This window comes from Hemitrygon akajei, chromosome 18 (assembly GCF_048418815.1).
Source record: "Hemitrygon akajei chromosome 18, sHemAka1.3, whole genome shotgun sequence".
NCBI lineage: Eukaryota > Metazoa > Chordata > Chondrichthyes > Myliobatiformes > Dasyatidae > Hemitrygon > Hemitrygon akajei.
In genome coordinates, this window is record NC_133141.1 from 31,222,521 (window position 1) to 31,242,503 (window position 19,983).

The following is a 19,983-nucleotide window of genomic DNA, read 5'->3' on the forward strand; positions in this document are numbered from 1 at the left end:
AAATGTCGAACAACAGGCGGCTTATATTTTAGGTGAAAGAAGGTGTAAGTTCAAAGGAGTGTATTTTTGTTATGCAGAGAGTGATGGGTGCCTGGAATGTGCTGCCAGGGATGGTGGTGATAGAGGGGTTTAAGAGGCTGTCTGATGGCATGGACAGATAAGGACATCATGCAGCCAGAAGGGACGGCATCATGGTCAGAAACGGTGAACTGAAGGGCCTGTTCCTGTGTTCTGTGTGGACGCTAATGCCTGTGCAGTGTGTGAAGATCAGTCAGGGGCAGCCAGCCCACCGTGGGAAGGTGACAGAAGACCCATCGGGGGACTGGACAGACAGGAACCCAGCATGGGATAATCCACGGACCAGCGCGGGACTCACTGCAGCCCTCCTCGTCCGAGTTGTCACCACAGTCGTTGTCGTAGTCACATTGCCAGCGGCCCGGCACGCAACGGTTGTTCCGGCAGCGGAACTGGTAGGGTTCACAGGTCCGTTCGTCTGCAGGAGAGGCACAGAAAGCGTGAGGGAGAGTGACTAGTCAGGGAGGAGTGAGAAAGGAGTGGACAAAGGAGGGGAGAGAGAATAGAGTTAGGAGGGAGAGAGCAGAGCGAGGGGTTGATGAGGCAGGGGAGTGATATGAGAGTGGAGAAAGAAGGGAGTGAAAAGGGAGTGAGAGAGACAGAGAGAAAGGAGTGCAGAGGATGGGAGGGAGCAGAGAGTGAGAGGAAAATGAGAGTGATGAGAGGGGTGGTGAGGAGAAGGGGAAGTGAGGAGGAAGAGAGAGGGGTGGGAAGGAGGGAGTGCCACACTGAGAGATGTGCTGAGGAAGGAGGGGGAACAGAGTAAAGAGGGGCAGTGAGGAGGAGTTAGCGCCCAGCTGCAGAGAGGAGCGAGGTGTGGTGAGGTGGGAGGAGAGTTGAGGAGGAGGAGCAATGAGGGGGCATAAGAAGGGTGGGAGTAGGAAAAAGGGGGAAAGACACCATACCACACTCTTCCTTGGGCTCATCAGATCCATCACCGCAGTCATCCTCCCCATCACATTTCCAGCGAGCTGGAATGCAGCGGCCGGAATCCTTGCAGCGGAATTCATCCACCCCACACGTCATCTGGGCTGGTAGGAAGAAGAAAGGTGGGAGTTAGGCAGATACCACCCTCACTGAGCCCAGACCACATTGTTAGGGCATATTCTGGAGTTAAGAGTATATAGCAAATATTAATTTAACCAGCAACCAATCTTCAGATTTGAATGTGGATTGCAGATTGAATTTAAAACGGAACTCCAAACAACTAGACCTCAGATGCCTGCATATGCATGAATGCGGCCTAGAGTCAGTGGTGAATTAACATTCATTTTGGGTGCCTGGAGTGTGGGTGCAAAGATGGAGGTGTGTGAAAACTATATGTAATTCAAAGGAAGCATTGTCGATACACTGTAACTATAGAATTGTCCTGTTACCTTTGATATTCTGCATATAAAAATGTCATGTAATATTGGATCGAGCAGGCCTCTTCTTCCAAGAATGTCTCAAAATGATGCCTGTTGTTTGTTTTCACTAAATAAACACTTCTATATCCACTAGCTTCAGTGTCTTTCCGGTGACTTTGTTCAGTTACAACATTCATCCCCTAACTCAACCCCACCAACTCAGTCATCCCTGTCTTACACCCCTTCCTGTCTCCATGACCCCCTCCTTCCCCTACACCACTCCCTGTCTCTGTGATCCACTCCCTCCCTTACAATCCTCCCATGGTTTGCGACCCATTCCTTGTCTCTGTAACCCCCACACGCCCCCCCGTCTTCATGATCCATTCCCTCTCCTACATTCTTCCCTGTCTCTATGACACCTTCCAACTTCTACACCCCTCCCAATCTCTGTAACCCCCTCCCTCCTCCTCTCTGTGACCTCCTTCCTCCACTACACCCCTTCCCCACACCCCTCCCTGTCTCTGTGACCCCCACATCCCTCTGTCTTAGTGACCCCCTACATGCACTATATTCCTCCCTGTCTCCGTAATCCCCCATGAGCCCGGGGATGGGAGGGGCACATATATCCTCACTTACTGCAGTTGGCAGGCTCATCTGAGTGGTCCATGCAGTCATTGTCTCGGTCACAGACCCACACCCGTGGGATGCACCTCTTGGTGGTGGCACACTGGAATTGGTTTGGCGCACAGGTCACCTCCGCTGTTTGGAGTGAGGGGAACACAAGATGCACACACATCATCAGGCGTCATTGTTCACACTAATGGCATTGAAGTCAAGAGCATCAGGAGCCTCGATATAAACATCCCCAATAGCCAGTCCTGGTCTAACCATATACAGAGTTTGTCTGCAGACTGATGAAACACTCCTTGGACTCGGTCTTGGATTATAACTTTTACTGATATCTCATATGCGCTTGCTTTCTTATATGTGATATGTATGACTGTTAGCACTGTATTTTCCAATTTGGCCCAGAGGAACACTGCTTCATTTGGCTGTATTCATATACTAACTGCACCACGGAAATCATTCTCACTGGATGCATCTACCTCATCTTCAAGGTTATAGCAGGATTCTGAGCAATGTGTAGGAACAGAGGGATTTCAGCATCCAAGCCCATAGATCCCTCCAAGTTGCCACACAAGTTGATAGTGTGATTAAGAAAACATATGGTGTGTTGGCCTTCATTAGTTGAAGGATTGAGTTCAAGAGCTGCGATGTTGCACTGCAGCTCTATAAAACTCAGATTGGACCACAATTGGAATATTACGTTTAGTTCTGGACACCTTATTATGGTGGAATGCAGAAGCTTTAGAGAAGGTGTAGAGGATGTTTACCAGGATGCTGCCTGGATTATAGACCATGTCTTATGAGTATATCTTGTTGCAGAATGCTGGAGCAATGGCTGGAGAGCTCGCCATGAGCCAGTTGAAGTTGGGTGTTGGGGCTTTGCTGGCCATTCATAGCAGCGGACTCTTAAACTTCTTGCAGTAAAAGGACTGCAGTGCAGAAGAGCCGCCAAGAACATTCTGGAGGCTGCTGAAAAAGCCCTGCGGTGGCCGTGGATCTGCAGGGGAGACCCGTGGATTAGTGCGCCACTTGGACACAAGTCAGGGGCTGATCACCCCCAGCTGGGTCACCCGGACAAGGGTGGCTGATGATTAAAGACCCGAAACATCCTACGACCCTGGGTTCATCACTGAAGACATGTCCAAGTAGCACCAGAAGGCGTATTCTACAACTAATGAGCTAGGGTTTCCTCTTTGGAGAGGAGGATGAGAGGCGACTCGATAGAGGTGTGTAAGATTATGAGAGGCATAGATAGAGTAGACAGCCAGATGCTTTTTCCAGGGATGCAATAGCCAATACCAGAGGGCATTTGTTTAAGGTGAGTTGAGGAAATATAGGAGAGATGATGCTTTACACAGAGAGTGGTAGGTGGGTGGAATGCCCTGCCAGGGGTGGTGGTAGAGGCAGATACATTTCAGAGACACTTAGATAGGCACAAGGATGTAAAAAATATGAAGGGTTATGGGGCGTGAGGGAGGGTAAAGTTAGATTGATTGTGGAGTAGCTTGCGAGCTAATTGTCACCATTGTGAGTTGAAGGGCCCATACTGTTCTATAACAAAACTTTGTCTGTATCTCAGTCCATGTGACAATAAACTGATTTATCAGCACCTATCTGGCATTTCTTTACCTACACCCTGCATGAGAAAGGTCTCACTCGTACCCACCTCACTGAATAAAACAGCATGGAATATGGTTTGTGAGGCTCCCTTACCCCCAGCATGCCCGAGACAAAGAGATACTCACGGCAGTCTCTCTCGTCCTCGCCGTCCCCGCAGTTGTCCTGGCCATTGCAGCGGAAGATGGCGGGGATGCAGCGGTTGGCAGTGGAGCACTTGAACTGGCTGGGCAGGCAAACGTGGATCTCTGGGGAAAGAGGAGCAGAGGAGGCTGCAGTGGTACTCTAGAGCTGGAACCCCCACCTTGCACTCACACACACAGAGACGCACACATTCACATACACAGAGTAACACATACAATCACAGAAACCTCGGCTTGCACATGCACTCTGTTACGCATGTGCATTCTCTCACTTGCTCAGTCACGAACTCTCTCATGAACCCAAATGCCTTGCACAAACTCTTGCACTTGAACACACACATGGCCTGAGAGTGCACATGCATAAACGTACTCGCACGTGAACCTGTGCAATCAAACACAAGGGCACAGTTCTGTACAGACTGACTGCACATATGTGGGTGTGTCTGTGTATGCACACACACTTGCGTACAGATATGAGTGCACGCGTACACACGCATACAGGCGCTGGAACTCACCACAGTTGGCCTCATCAGAGCTGTCCTGACAGTCATTGTCACCGTCACAGATGAAGGCTGGGTTGGTGCAGTGACCGGTACCACATTGAAACTGTCCAGGTCGGCACTTGAACTCAGCTGTTTGGGGAGCAGAAAAAGCAAAGCTTATCCCGTCTGCAGATGGGGTGGTGGGAGGGAGCTTCACTCTGTAAAGTGCAGCGTTAAGGCATTCTGGATTTTCATAATTTTTAACTGAGAAGTCGGGGCCAGCAGAATTACCACCCCACTGGAGGTGGGAGTTGAGGATATAGACCCCCTCCCAGTCACTCCAGGAGCCAGCTGGACTCATCTCCTGGAATGGTATGGACTTCCTGCAGGAAACTCAGTGCATATCTCCCATCCCTGAGGACGAAGGGATAATTGAACCTGCGGAGAGAACCCCTGCTGCTATTCACGTCAAGGTGTGCTAAGGTAAGCTTCATGTCAGGACTACACCTGGCCTCAGCACCAGTACCTTTCACAGTGAGAGTGGAGCCCCCCCTTCACCCTACAATCCCCAGAAAGAGCAAGAACATTCTTTGCCCTACAGCTTGAATGGTGCCAGAGCAGCCTTGTGATCCCATACCCTTCAAAGGAGTGACACTGCATGTTGCCTTGGTGTCCCTCAACAGGTCATCCACGAAGATCCTAAGCTGACAGTTACCATTCCTGGTCACAGCCCTTCCTCTTCTGCCTGAGGATGGCATGCAGCGACCTTTCCAGCCTTGGCATGCTCTTCCAGCATAGGGAGGCTAGTTTAGGCCTATGCTTTACACACTCAGAGGTCAAAATAAATTACCGTATCGCCTCGAAAGACATCAATGGGGAACTATCAGGAGGGGAGAGGATGTCCATTGTCTCATGATCAAAAGAAACCTCTGCCACCTATCACTAAACATGGGAGTCCACACCTTCTTCCCCGTGTACCAGCAAACGGCATTTCACCCATCCCACAATGTGTAGTGGGTAACGTATCCTCACCTGCCCACTCCACCACTGTCTCAGTCCAAACTCTAAGAATAGCTGTAGAGGGGCTGTCTCCCAAATTATCTGGGGAACCAAGGTTCAAAAAGGCTGACATGATGGAAACATCCCTCCCCTCAGGAGCCAGGCAGGATCCTGATGACTCGAGTTCTAGGGATTTACATGGAGCCAGATCCTGAGAGAGGGAAGGCTGGTCTTTGCTTCATTGCCCTTTCTTGTTACTCATACCTCTAAGGAGGCACTAACCACTAAGTTTTAGGCAGAGGGTTCCAAGGCTGTCTCAGCTGCCACATCATGGGCAATGTCAACTGCAACCGTAGAAGCATCGTCCTGCACAATGTCATTGGAGCTTTCCCCTTCTGCACCCACCACAGGAGGATTACCAGGGTTGGTGGCTAACCTCCAGAGTGGGTGCTGCCCCCTCCAATAGTTTCCACATGTCTGCACACTCCTCCCTGCTGGGAAAAAGACTCTTTCTGTTCAGGCCAGAGGAGCACGCTGACGTAGAGACCACAAGCGCGCCGACAGCCTTGCTTTCCATCACCCCATTCACCACCCCCCCAACCCATCCGTGCATCCAGGGGTCTGCCTTCCGAAGCGTTTACTCTTTTTCCTCACATTCCTGCTCGTGGAATCTGCTCCACATCCCTCCCACGCGCACGCTACACCTAACCTCAGGTTCCCCCACCTGAACCTCAGAGAGGTGGGGTGATAAGAACAAGCGGGGACAGCACTGCCAGAGGTGGAATCCTTGGGCTGGGGTTTAGGACAGTCCCTCCAAAAGTGCCCCACCTCTCTACACGCATGGTACAGTGGCACTCATAACTCCAGTACATCTGGTAGTTTTCCCCTTTGTACTGGACGGTACACCAACCCTCAATGTCCTCCTGCTGTGCCAGCTGCATTAACTACTGGTGCCAGAGAGAGAATGCAGAGGGTGCTTCTCTTGAATTTATACCTGATGGTGGTGATGGAGAAGAAGGACCTCATTGGAAATAAAGAGCTTGACATGCCCGAGGACAATCCGTTGTGTGGGAGTGGTCACCAGTGTTGCCAGAGGTAGAATCCTTGGGCTGGGCTTTGGGAAAGTGCCCCACCACTCAATCTCCGAAAAGATGTCTGAGGGCAGTGAGGGCCCAGTGCACCAACTGATCAGTACTAGTACACCGCCTTCCCAAACTCTTTCTCAGAGGTCAGAGTACAGTCCTCCATGGCCTCTGAACACAGTTCCAGTGTTATTGCAGGATGCAAAATACACTGCAGCCTGCATTCGTCTGAAACAGGGAGTTGTCCGAGGGCACAGAGGCTACCCACAGGATTGTGGGGTACCGTGGAGCTGGAACAAATTGCAGACGGTCCAAACCAGCCTGTGGTACTTAAACCGTGGGGTGGAAGAGAAATCTCTGTTGCTGGGGCAGTAGGAAAGCACCCAGCACTTGACAAGGTGCTAGAAATTCCAACGCTGGGAAAGGCTTCGATGGTCTCAAAGAATTCCCAGGCCACGAAAGGTTGAGATGACCAAAACACTCCTGTATCCACACCAACTGAGAAAGATGACAAGGAAGGGGTGCTGTCCCAATGTTAGCAGGGGATCAACAGCGATTTTCTCCCTTTTCTCAGAGTGAAACAACTTCCTGCTAAGTTGCCAGTGACCACAGCTAGAGGCTATGCAGCTAGCAGTCACCGATAAACGCAGTCCAAACTGGCAGGAAAATTGCCAAAGAAGCCTACACACTAAAACAGCCATTCACTGAAATGTTCAGGAGACCCTCCGCACATCCTCCAATCTATCTTTATCCAGCAATTTCCCCCCATTTCTCCCAGCTCAATCACAACAGCTCCATTCTGTGTCTGATCCCAGGAGTGTGTGATCGGACTATGTGGAGGGAGATTCACTCTGTGTCTGACCCTGGGAGTGTGTGATGGGATGGTGTGGAGGGAGATTCACTCTGTGTCTCACACTGGGAGTGTGTGATCGGACGGTGTGGAGGGAGATTCACTCTGTGTCTGACCCCGGGAGTGTGTGATGGGACGATGTGGAGGGAGTTTCACTCTGTGTCTGACCCTGGGAGTGTGTGATGGGACAGTGTGGAGGGAGATTCACTCTGTGTCTGACCCTAGGAGTGTGTGATGGGACAGTGTGGAGGGAGATTCACTATGAGTCTGACCCTGGCAGTCAGTGATGGGACGGTGTGGAGGGAGTTTCACCCTGTGTCTGACCCCGCGAGTGTGTGATGGGACAGTGTGGAGAGAGATTCACTCTGTGTCTGACCCTGGGAGTGTGTGATGGGACAGTGTGGAGGGAGATTCACTCTGTGTCTGATCCTGGGAGTGTGTAATGGGACGGTGTGGAGGGAGATTCACTCTGTGTCTGACCCTGGGAATGTGTGATGGGACCGTGTGGAGGGAGATTCACGCTGTGTCTGAACCTGGGAGTGTGTGATGGGATAGTGTGGAGGGAGATTCACTCTGTGTCTGACCCTGGGAGTGTGTGATGGAACAGTGTGGAGCGAGATTCACTATGAGTCTGACCCCGGGAGTGTGTGATGGGACGGTGTGGAGGGAGTTTCACTCTGTGTCTGACCCCGGGAGTGTGTGATGGGACAGTGTGGAGGGAGATTCACTCTACGTCTGCCCATGGGAGTGTGTAATGGGACAGTGTGGAGGGAGATTCACCCTGTGTCTAAACTCAGAAGTGTATGATGGGACAGTGCAGAGGGAACTTCACCCTGCGCCTAAACCCAGGAATATGTTACGAGATGGCTTTCCACGTCAATACTCACGGCAATCTTCTGGCTCATCTGAGCGATCGCCGCAGTCATCCTCTGTGTCACATTTCCACCAGAAAGGAATACACTTGTCGTTCTTGCACACAAACTGTAGAGGCACAATGACCAAGATGCCAGTCTAAGCCATTCACATTTGCCGGTTTTAGGCCCACATTCCTCTAAATCCACGGACCCCTTGCTTAATGGCATTGTTCCGTGATATAAAAAAAGGTTGAAAATCCCTCAACCATTTCCTCTGGCAGCTCATACCACAGAAGGACCACCATCTGAGAGAAAAAGTTGCATCTCAGGTTCCTATTAAATCTTTCCTCTCTCACCTTAAACCCATGCCTTCTGGTTCTTTGGGGAAAAAGAATGCGTCCAATCTACAATCCTCATGATTTTATAAACTTCTCTAAGGTCATCTATCAGTCACTTAAACTCAAATAAATAAAATGCCAACCTGCCTAATCTCGCTCTGTAACTCAGTCCCCCAAGTCCTGCAACATCCTTGTAAATCTTCCTCTGCACTCCTTCCAGCTGAATAGCATCTTTCCTGTCGTATTGTGACCAAACTGAACACAATACTCCAAATATGGTTCCACATAGGTCTGAGGAAGTAAGGTCCCCACCAAACTAACCTTATTTGTCCACATTTGTCCCATATCCCTCTAAACCTTTCCTATCTGTGTACCTGTCTAAGTGTAGTTTAAATGTTGTTAACATAACTGCCTCAACCATTTCCTCTGGCAGCTCTTCTCATGTACAGACCACCCTCTGGACGAAAAAGTTGTCCCTCAGGTTCCTATTAAATCTTTCCCCTCTCATCTTAAACCTGTGCCCTCTAGTTCTCGATTCACCAACCTTGGAAAAAGATGAGTGAATTCACTCTATCTATGCCCCTTGCAAGGCAAAGAACAAATTCTGTGGGCTACTTTGCCTCACGCAGAGCAGCGCTCCCTCCTCCCTCCTCACCACCCTTCCAGCAGTTCTCCCTCCTCACTATCCCCCTCCCACAGTGCTCCATTTTTACTGCCCCGCCGACAGCGCTCCCTTTTCACTGCCCCTCTCTCACCTGACTTGCGGTGCAGTTGGAGAGGCAGGTTTTGCCATCTGCAGCCAGGTAGAAATTGGTGGGACAAGCACACCGATATCCACCGCCTGGGGACAGCAGGCAGAGGTTGCTGCAGCCCCCGTTGTCTTTCCTGCAGGGGTGATTGGGAACTGTGGGGGGAAAGAGAGTGAGATATCAATATTGTGGTTTTCACTGACAGAAAGTGGGTGGGAGAGAAAGGGGGGAGAGGAGAGAGATGGAAAAGAGTGACATGGGGAGGAGAGAAAGGGCGTGGAGAGCAGTGAGTGTACAAAGAAGAGTGGGCTGGAGTTGAGGATTGGGGAAAGTGGAGGGGGGGGAGGAGAGGGAGACAGGTGGAAGAGAAGGAGTAGGAGGGACAGAGAGAAAACCTGTTTCTGGGCTATATGAATAATATCACAGCAGGGTTATTAGTACAACTTTAGGCTGGGTCTGTTCCCCCTAAAGTGGAGTGGGGTAAGGAGTGACCTTGTGGTTTGGAAAACCACGAGCGGTGGAGATAAGGTGGCCAGTCACAGTCTTTTCCCCACAGTTGGGGAATCAAGAACTAGAGGGCACAGGTTTAAGGTGAGGAGAGAGACTTAATAAAAACATGAGGGGCAAACTCTTTACCCAGAAAATTATAGTATATGGAATGAGCTGCTGCAGGAAGTGATTGAGGCAGGTACTTTAACAACATTTAACAGGCGCTTCAACAGGTACACGGATAGGAAAGTTTTAGAGGGATATGGGATAAATGGGACTGGCTTGGAGCATTTCGGTCACCATGGACCAGTTAGACCGAAGGGCCTGTTTCTGTGAGGTCACAATGAATGGGGTCTCAGAGGTCAATGCTGAGGATGTAATCAGCAGTACCTTCGGGCTGTCTGTAGGGATGATAGATGTGAATGTCCATGGGTCGGTGGAGTGTGCTGATCAAAAGTGTCTTGTTGCTCCCCGTGCTCTTGTGGGCGCGGTTGACAGACTTGGTCTCCCAGTCTGTCCAGTAGATGAAATTCTCGAAAAGGGTCAGGGCGAAGATGTGAGGGATGTCATGGTCCAGAACTGCCAATGAGAGAGGGAGAAGATGATTAGTGTATGCTTACTCTGGAAGGGTCCATCATTTCAAAGAATGTAGAACAGAACAGCACAGTACAGACCATTCAGTGCATGATGTTGCGCTGACATTAGCATAATTTAAAATCAATCTAACCCTTTCCTCCTATATAAACCTCCATTTTTCTCTCATCCATGTTCCTATCTAAGAAACAATTACATTTTCTTCCCAAGAATCTCCCTGACCTCCCCTCCAGCAGCACAGTGCTCCCTCCTTATCACCCCTTTTGTTTTCAGACAATTCACTTATTTCTATTTCCAGATACAAAAATGTCACACTTCAAATGGTTTGAGGAATCTCATTTTTACAACAAAAGAATACAACCCAGTAATGCAGGGAAAAATGTGGATCATTCAATTTAGTCTCTAGAATGTGTACTCTTAAAAAATCCTACCTACAACACATTAACATATTCCCTCCATGAAAAGGGAAAAAGGAAGTGTAAACATTAAGTTAGGAACAAGCCCTTACATTTAAAATCAATTCAAAACTTCCACAAAAGAACCAAAAGATTCCTGTTTACTTCAAAGTATGTAAACTAATTCTGAAGTTTAGCTTTGCCAGTTATCTTTAGTCACTTCTGTCTGGACTTGCTCTCTTACCCCCTCTCTCTCTCATGTTCTCTCTCCCTCCTCTATCAGCTGCCTGAGTCTCTGAACTCTGAAACTTGTTCCCCACCCCACATTTCCCCTCCTTCAATCGTTCAAATCCCCGAGCTCTGGTATTCCTTCCCTACACCTCCTCGCCCCTCTCCCTCCTCCTTCATCAATTGTCTCGTATCCCTGAGCTCAAGAGGGAGATGACCACTCACCTATGTGTCTGTTGGCACCATCAAGGTCCGCAAACTGGATGTAGTCCTCACGTGCATCAGCCCAGTAGATTCGGTCATTGACGTAGTCGAGTGTGAGGCCGTTGGGCCAGGTGATCTTGGTGTCCACCACCACGCTTCTGTTGGAGCCGTCCATGCCAATCCTGCCGATGTGCGGGTGGTCGCCCCAATCTGACCAGTACAGGTAGCTGAGTGGGGAGCAGAAACAAAAGAGAGGTGTGAGGGTTGAAGCGACAGCATGTGAGTGTGGTCAGTGGGCGGGGTAAGGGAAACAGAGTGGGGAGAGAGTGGAGGCAGTGAGGTCCTGGTTGCAAAAGTGTGTGTGTGTGTGTGTGTGTGTGTGTGTTGTCACTGGTGAGGGATTGGGCAGGCGAGGGTGTGCTTTAAGGGGAAGAGAAGGGAAAATAAAGACAGACTGGAAAAAAGGAGAAGGGAATAGAGGGAGGGAAGGAGTGAAGAGAGGTAGATGTAACAGAGGTTGCAAAGGACAGAAGAACAGGAGAGGCAGGGAAGTGAGTGAGTGGGACGGAAGAGAAAGCAAGGGAATATGAAATGGAGGAAGTGAAGGGAAAGGTAGGGATGGAAGTAAAGGGATGAGAACTGGAGTGTTGGGGAGAGAAGAAGCATGAGAGAAGGAGGGAAGAGAGGGTGAGAGAGCACAAGGTTGGGGAGATAGGAGACAGGAAGTGGTGAGGAAGGGAGAGGAGGGAGGGAGGGGAAATGGGGGGCAGAAGGAACAGGAGAGCGAGGGAATGGGTGAGAGCAGAAACAGTGGAGAGAGTGAATGAGGAGAGAGAGAATGGGGAGACGGAGTGGGTGAGAGAAACACGAGAAGAGAGGGAACGGGGAGAGAGGGAAAGGGGAGACGGAGTGGGTTAGAGAGGGAACAGGGAGAGAGGAATGTGGGAAAGAAGGAGCAGATGGAGAGAGGGAACAGTGCGAGTGGAAACAAGGGTATGTGAGGGAGATGGAGCAAGGAGAGGGAGAAGGAGCTCACCCATTTCTAACGTCAACAGCTAGAGCCCGAGGCTCCCTTAGCCCAGTGTTGACCAGCACAGAGCGGTAGGCTCCATTCAGTTTGGAGAGCTCAATGGTGTCCCTGCCCTTGTCACACCAGTACAGGTTCTCACCCACCCAGTCCACAGCCAGTCCGTCTGGGTTACTGAGTCCCGTCCTGTGCAGCACCTGGAGGGGAGTCCGGGGAGGGGTAGGGGAAGAAGCATGCATAACAGGTTACCACACATCGCAGGCTTCCCTCAATGCACACAACAGAGACTCAGTGGATGGAACCGCTGAGAACCAGTTCGATCCTGACCGCTAATGCTCTGTGCACGCATCACTCTGTGTGTCAATATGTTTCATAGTGTATTACTCTGTGTGTCACTGTATGTGTGGGTCTGTGTGCATGCGTGTGCATTACTCCGTGTGTGCATGTGTGTGTGTGCGCGTGTGTGCGTGTGTGTCTTATCCAAATCATTAGTGTGGTGGATTTGTTGATATTGTTGCGGGTAATTTTGGCTGCAGGCTGATATCAAGGTGTTGCTGAAGAGGGCTGTGAAATGGCAAATGGCGTTTAACAACAACCTTTCACTCAACTTCAGTAAAATTAAAAGAGTTGATCATTGACTTCAGGAAAGGGATGGGTGGTAGAGAGGGTCAGCAGCTTTATATCCCTGGGTGTTAACACCTTTGAGGACCTGTCCTGGGCCTAGCAACAGACAGACACATTCACAAGGAGTTGTGCCAGCATCTCTATTTTCAGGTTTAGGAGGCTCAGAATTTCACCACTCTTCAAACTTCTACAGATGTACTGTTGGAAGTGTCCTGACTGTTTGCATCACAGTCTGGTACGGCAATTCAAATACACAGGAATGCAATAATAGTGGACTTTGCCCAATACATTATGAGCACATCCCTTCCCACCATCAGCAGTGTCTACAGGAGGCAACATTCATCATCAAAGCCTAAAGTCCCACACCACCAGGTTCAGGAACAGCTACTTCCCTTCAAACATTCAGTTCCTGAACCAACCGGCACAACCCTGATCAGCACCTCAGTACAGAAACACCGTGACCACTCTGCGATATGATGGACTTTAGGATTTTGTTTTTCTTTTTAATTGAGTTTTTTCTTGTAGAAATTGTGTCTAATTTATGTTTTTCTTGTGAATATTGTGTCTTTGATGATACTGATTGATTAGGCTGATTTGGTAATTGAGGGGATTAGCCTATGAGAGAAATTGAGCTGCCTAGGTTTGTACTTGCTGGAAGTCAAAACAATGATAAAGAATCTTAGAGAATCAGAATCAAGTTTATTATCGCTGACATATGTCGTGAATTTCTTTGTTTTTTTGTTTCATATAAGATTATTGGAGGGACAGGTAAGATAGAGGCAGGAAAGTTGTTTCCACTGGTGTGTGATACGAGAACGAGGGGACATAGCTTCAAGGTTAGGAGGAATAGATTTTGGATGGAGATAAGGAGAAACTGCTTTTCCCAGAGAGTAGTGAATCTGTGGAATTCTCTGCCAGAGAAGTAGGAGAGCCAACTTCATTAAATAAGACACAGTTAGGTAGATTTCTGTAGAGCAGGGAAATCAATGTTTGTGGGGAAAAGACAAGTAGATAGAGCTGAGTCCACAGCCAGATCAGCAGTGACCTTATTGAACGGCAGAACAAGCTTGACAAGCCAGATGGCCACTACTGCTCTTATTTTTATTATGTACCACGTGCTGCAACAAGATTTTCATTGCACCTGCACATACGTGTACTTACGCCTGTAACAATGAATTCAACTTTGACCTTGGAGGTGGGTTGAGAAATAGCAGATGGAGTTTAATCCGATACATATAGGATTAGAGTGAAATCTTGTCACAGGCTCATTAGAGGTCGACTAATTTTTTTGGGACCACTAATGAGGCTGCAAGACCACACTCTAATCCTTGACAACCTCCCTCGCTGTCCATGACACCACCAGTTTTGTGTCTGTCTTTGCCCAGGGAGGTTGGGGGAAGGTATGGGACGGGGTGGGGAGAGGGACATCAGTCACTCACCTCCACATTGCTGCCATTCAGATGCATCCTGCGGATCATGCTGCCTTGTGTGGTGACATCCGTCCAGTACACGTGCTGCTCCCTGTAATTGAAGTCCAAAGCCACTGCGTTGTTGAGGCCCTAGCATAGAACACACAAAATCAGCATTATGTGATCTGCAGAAGCAAAAGGAAAGGGGGAACAGGCGCCAAAGACCACTGTGGCTGGACCAACCACGTGGCTAAGTATACACGAGCTGGGCTTTTCAAACAAACCAGGGTTTCCTGTGGAGCTGCAAAGGCTAAGGGGAGAGTCACAGAACACTACAGCACAGAATCAGGCCTTCAGTTCGTCTAGTCCATGCCAGTCTGGTCTTCAGCTCAGTCCATTCCACCTGCACCTGGACGATAAATCCCATCAATCCAAACTTCACTTAAATGTTACAAATAATCTGCATTCACCACTTCTGCTGGCAGCTCATTCCACACTCACCACCCTCTGAGTGAAGACATTCCCCCTCGTGTTTCACTTAAATATTTCACCTTTCACCCTTAATCTAAGATCGATGTATCCCTCATAATTTTGTATACAATACCTCTGTCAAATCTCCTCTCATTCTATGCTCCAGTGAATAAAAGTCTAAATCTATTTAACCTTTCCCTGTATCTCAAGAAGACCCTTGTAAATTTTCTCTGCACTCTTTCAAACTAAACTTCTATCAGTTTATAAGTTAAAGAAAGTAATGATTTTATAAACCAAGAACAGAGGTAGTGGAGGCAGGCAGGGGAAGACAGAGTAGCCAGCCGGTATCTTTGTCCCCAGGGTTGAAACAACTAATACTAGAGGAAACAGTCTGGTGTGACCCAGCGATAGGGAGACGGGAACTGTGCATGGTGCTCCCGTTGTGGGTCTGACCCAGGGACAGGGAGTCGGGAACTGTGCATGGTGCTCCCGGTGTGGGTCTGACCCAGGGACAGGGAGTCGGGAACTGTGCACGGCGCTCCCAGTGTGGGTCTGACCCAGGAATAGGGAGACGGGAACTGTGCACAGTGCTCCCGTTGTCAGACGGACCCAGGCATAGGGAGACGGGAACTGTGCACTGTGATCCTGGTGTGGGTCTGACCCAGTGATAGGGACACGGGAACTGTGCACGGTGCTCCTTGTGTGGGTCTGACCCAGGGACAGGGAGACGGGAACTGTGCATGGTGCTCCTGGTGTGAGTCCCAGGGACAGGGAGATGGGAACTGTGCATGGTGCTCCTGGTGTGGGTCTGACCCAGGGATAGGGATAGAATCTGTGCGCAGGGCTGAGAAGGGAGCTGTCTCACCTGTTTAAGCAGAGAATAGTTTGAACCATCCAGGTTAAGCTTGCGTAAGTAATATCGATTTGCAAATATCAGGAAAGCTTCATCAGCTGCGGACAAGAAGAAAAACAGCACAACATAATAGTGCAACATTTTTTGTCCAGCCAGAGGGTGACACACGGCAACGGACAGAAGGAGAAAGAGGTGGGAAGGTGTTGGGAGAGTGACCACAGACCTCAAGGACCCAGGCAGCTGAAGGAGAAGGAATAGGGAGAGAGAAAGGGGTGAGGGGAGAGAGAGAGAAGAGAGAGAGGGGAGGGAGAGAGGGAGTGGTAGAGGGGTGGGAGTGGAGAGAGAGGAAAACTGGGGGAGAGAGAATGGTGAGGGGAGGAAGGGGGAGGGAGAAAGGGAGAGAGGGAGAGGAATATATGGATGATTGCAAGGTTGTTACCTGAATTGGCCTTGCAACCAGTGGGGTCCATGGTCTGCTGGGTGTACCCCTCTGCACAGGCACAACGGTAGCTACCATATGAGTTGATGCAATACTGGCTGCAGGGGTAAGTGGTGGAGCACTCATCCAGGTCCACGCAAGTTTTCCCGTCATCTTTCAGTCTGAACCCTGGCCGACACCTGCACTGGAAAGGCATCAAGGTCTATGTCAGCGCCAAGCTTACACGCGCAGAAATAGGTGCGCACAGCTGCAATGGAAAGCACTAACTTGCAGTGATAATATGGTACTCCTTCCTCTGCACTTCATCCTCGCCGCTCTTCTCCCTCTCAGTGCTAGGGAGGCACCTCTTCCTCAGCTCCCATTCTTTCTCCTCATCACCCCACCTTCCTCCTCATTGCCCATACATGGTGCCCCTCCCAGTCCCCTTCCTCCTTAGCACCCCTCCAATGGCACACCCTCCTCCACAGCAGTTTTTGCTGTCCCCTCCTCACCCGTCATCCCCCCATAAGTGGCGCTCCTTTCTCCTCGGCACTCCCCACCTCCCTCCTCAATGCCTGTACATAGCACCCTTTGTGCACCCCTCCTACACTTACTTTGAACCCAATCTTCAAGTCCTCGCACTCCTGGGAGCAGCCACTCAATTCCCTGTTCAGACACTCATCAATGAAGCAGTTCAGTTCATCAGAGCCGTCACCGCAGTCATTGCTGCCATCACACAGGTAGGTCTCGTTGACGCAGATCCCGTTGTTGCATAGGAAGAACGACTCGTTGCATTTCTTCTCTGCAGGAAGAGGGCGGGATGGTGAGGCAACTGGTAACTGGTCCGAGGGAGCCACAGTCACAGCATAGCACAACATGGACACCAGCATTCCATCCATTAACTGTCTATACTTCTCAGTAAAGCAGCCAGCAGAATCAAAGACCCCACCTACCCCGGACTTTCTGTCTTCACTTCCTCCCATTGGGCAGAAGAAACAAAAGCCTGAAAACACATACCACCAGGCCCAAGAACAACTTCACTGTTATCGGACCAGTGAACGGTCCCCGAGAACAAAAAGATAGACTGTTGACCTCAAAAACTAACTCATTGTCTGTTTGTACTTTCTCTGTAACTGTGACACTTTATTCTGCATTCTGTTATTGCTTTACCTTGTTCTAACTCAAAGTACTGATGTGAAGAAATGTTCTGTATGAATGGCATGTGAAGCAAATGTTTCATCATACCTTGGTACGTACATTTGACAGTAAGAAACCCATTTCCCAATTTCACCACTTATCTGCATTACAAGATCAACAACACCTTTTATCTCCCTCTTCCAGTGGACAGTTAAAAAAAATTCTAGAAGCTTTCAATGGTGCATCTATACAAATTGGTGAGGTCAATGGGGATATACCAAGTTTCCTTCAACTTACACAATTTTGTTGCTGATACACCTACTATACAGAAAAAAAAAATTCTGGCCACCTATCCTATCTATGCCTCTTATAATAAGATATCCCTATTAAGGGAAGGGTGTGGAGGCTTTGGAGAGGGTGCAGAGGAGGTTCACCAGGATGTTGCCTGGATTAGAAGGCATGTGCCAGAAGAGAGGGTGTAAAAACTTGGGTTGTTTTTTTCTGGAGAGGTGGAGGCTAAGGGGAGATCTGATAGAGGTTTATAAGATTATGAGAGGTGTAAATAAACATCCGGTATCTATTTCCCCAGAGTTGAAATGTGTAATACTAGAGGGCATGCATTAAAGGTGAGAGAAGTTAAGTTTAAAGGAGATGTTCGGGGTAAATTATTTTACAGAGAGAGGTGGCTGCCTGGAATATGCTGCCAGGGATGGTGGTGGAGGCAGGTACGATAGAAGGGTTTAAGAGGCTGTTAGACACATAAATGACCAAGGAATGGAAGGATGTTAAAATGATGTAAACATAAAGGATTTAGTTTAGTTAGATGTTTAATTACTCGTTTAATTAGTTCACCACACACATGAAGAGCTGAAGCATTTGTTCTCATGTTCTTCTCTATTTCCCACCACAGATGCTGCCTAACCCGCTGAGGTCCCCTAACAGATTATTTAACTTCTGCATCAGACAGTGAACAGAAAAACAAGGCTCACTGGGAAGGCTCCGCACACAGAGGAACTTAACACGCACCAGAGCCTGTGCAATGTGGGTTCCTGGGCGCCTCATCTGACAGATCGTGGCAGTCGAATTCCCCATCGCACTCCCAGTGACTATTGATGAGGCACCGGCCGTTGGCACACCTGAACTCAGTGGGACCACAAGTCTGATACTCTGTAAAAGGAAGGAAGACTTCGCTCAGCTCAGCTAGCAAAGGAGAAACTTCCAGAGCTATGGGAGCTGGGCAGGTGAAGTAGGAGAGGGAGAGATGTGGGGAGGTGGACAGGCACCAGAGAAAGGGAATGGCATCAGGTACAAAGGTGATGACGACAGGGAGGGTGTGTAAAGTCCAGTGGAGGTCACAGAGATGGGGAGGAGTGAAGGGGAGGGAGGGGGTCACAGAGATGAGGACGAGGTGAAGGGGAGGGAGGGAATCACAGAGATGAGGAGGGGTGTGGAGGACACAGAGATGGGGAGGAGTGTATTGGAGAGAGGGAGTCAGAGGCAGCGAGAGAAGTGGAGGCAAGAGGGATGGAAAAAACTCACCACACTCAGGAGACTCATCTGAGCCGTCGCCACAGTCATTGTCATGGTCACAGACAAAATGTTTGGGTATGCAGTGCCTGTTCTGACACATGAACTCTCCCTCATCACACGTGTCGTTGTAGACTGCCAGGAGAGAGTAAAAGCTAAAGCCCATCCTCATTCATTCCCAACACAACGCTCCACCCAGAGGGTGACACTCCCTCCACCCTACCCCTCCAACAGCACGATGCTCCCTCCTCACTGCCCCCCCCCCCACAACATAGCTCTCCCTCCTCACCGACCCTCCCACAGCATGGTACTCCCTCCACCCTACCCCTCACATAACACGGCGCTCCCTCCACCCCACCCCTCCCACAACATGGCTCTCCCTCCTTACTGCCCCTCCCACAGCACAGCACTCCCTCCTCTCTCCACCTCCCACAGCACGGCGCTCCCTCCTCACCGCCCCTCCCACAGCACGGCGCTCCCTCCTCACTGCCCCTCCCACAGCACGGCGCTCCCTCCTCACCGTCCCTCCAACAGCACGGCTCTCCCTCCACACTGCCCCTCCCACAGCACGGCTCTCCCTCCTCACCACCCCTCCCACAACACGGCTCTCCCTCCTTACCGCCCCTCCCACAGCACAGCGCTCCCTCATCACTGCACCCCCCACAACATAGCTCTCCCTCCTCACCGCCCCTCCCGCAGCATGGTACTCCCTCCACCCTACCCCTCCCACAACACGGCGCTCCCCTCCTCACCGCCCCTCCCACAGCACGGCGCTCCCTCCTCACCGACCCTCCCACAGCACGGCGCTCCCTCCTCACCGTCCCTCCCACAACATAGCTCTCCCTCCTCACCGTCCCTCCCACAGCACGGTGCTCCCTCCTCACCGTCCCTCCCACAGCACGGTGCTCCCTCCTCACCGACCCTCCCACAGCGCGGCTCTCCCTCCTCACCGACCCTCCCACAGCACGGCGCCCCTCCTCATTGACCCTCCCACAACATAGCTCTCCCTCCTCACTGTCCCTCCCACAGCACGGTGCTCCCTCCTCACCGCCACTCCCACAGCACAGCGTTCCCTCCTCCCCGCCCCACCCACAGCAAGGCGCTCCCTCCTCAATGCCCCTCCCAAAGCACGGTGCTCCCTCCTCACTGCCCCTCCCACAGCACGGCGCTCCATCCTCACTGCCCCTCCCACAGCGGGGCGCTCCCTCCTCACCGACCCTCCCGCAGCATGGTACTCCCCTCCACCCTACCCCTCCCACAACACGGCGCTCCCTCCCCTCCTCACTGTCCCTCCCACAGCACGGCACTCCCTCCTCCCTCCACCTCCCACAGCACGGTGCTCCCTCCTCACTGCCCCTCCCACAGCACGGCGCACCATCCTCACTGCCCCTCCCACAGCGGGGCGCTCCCTCCTCACCGACCCTACCGCAGCATGGTACTCCCTC

At 50.5% G+C, this 19,983-nt stretch overlaps 1 protein-coding gene across 1 annotated transcript in view; it reads right to left on the reverse strand.

Annotated features, from left to right (window-relative positions):
- The window catches only part of LOC140741643 (low-density lipoprotein receptor-related protein 1-like), a 561,364-nt gene that overhangs the window by 354,161 nt on the left and 187,220 nt on the right, over positions 1-19,983 (reverse strand). The window contains 16 exon segments of the mRNA XM_073071927.1: positions 377-493; positions 981-1,106; positions 2,058-2,180; positions 3,794-3,913; positions 4,324-4,440; positions 8,109-8,202; positions 9,169-9,317; positions 10,042-10,230; positions 11,094-11,299; positions 12,109-12,296; positions 14,163-14,282; positions 15,469-15,554; positions 15,896-16,079; positions 16,489-16,676; positions 18,038-18,178; positions 18,551-18,673. Of these exon segments, the coding sequence (XP_072928028.1) occupies positions 377-493; positions 981-1,106; positions 2,058-2,180; positions 3,794-3,913; positions 4,324-4,440; positions 8,109-8,202; positions 9,169-9,317; positions 10,042-10,230; positions 11,094-11,299; positions 12,109-12,296; positions 14,163-14,282; positions 15,469-15,554; positions 15,896-16,079; positions 16,489-16,676; positions 18,038-18,178; positions 18,551-18,673 (2,271 nt within the window).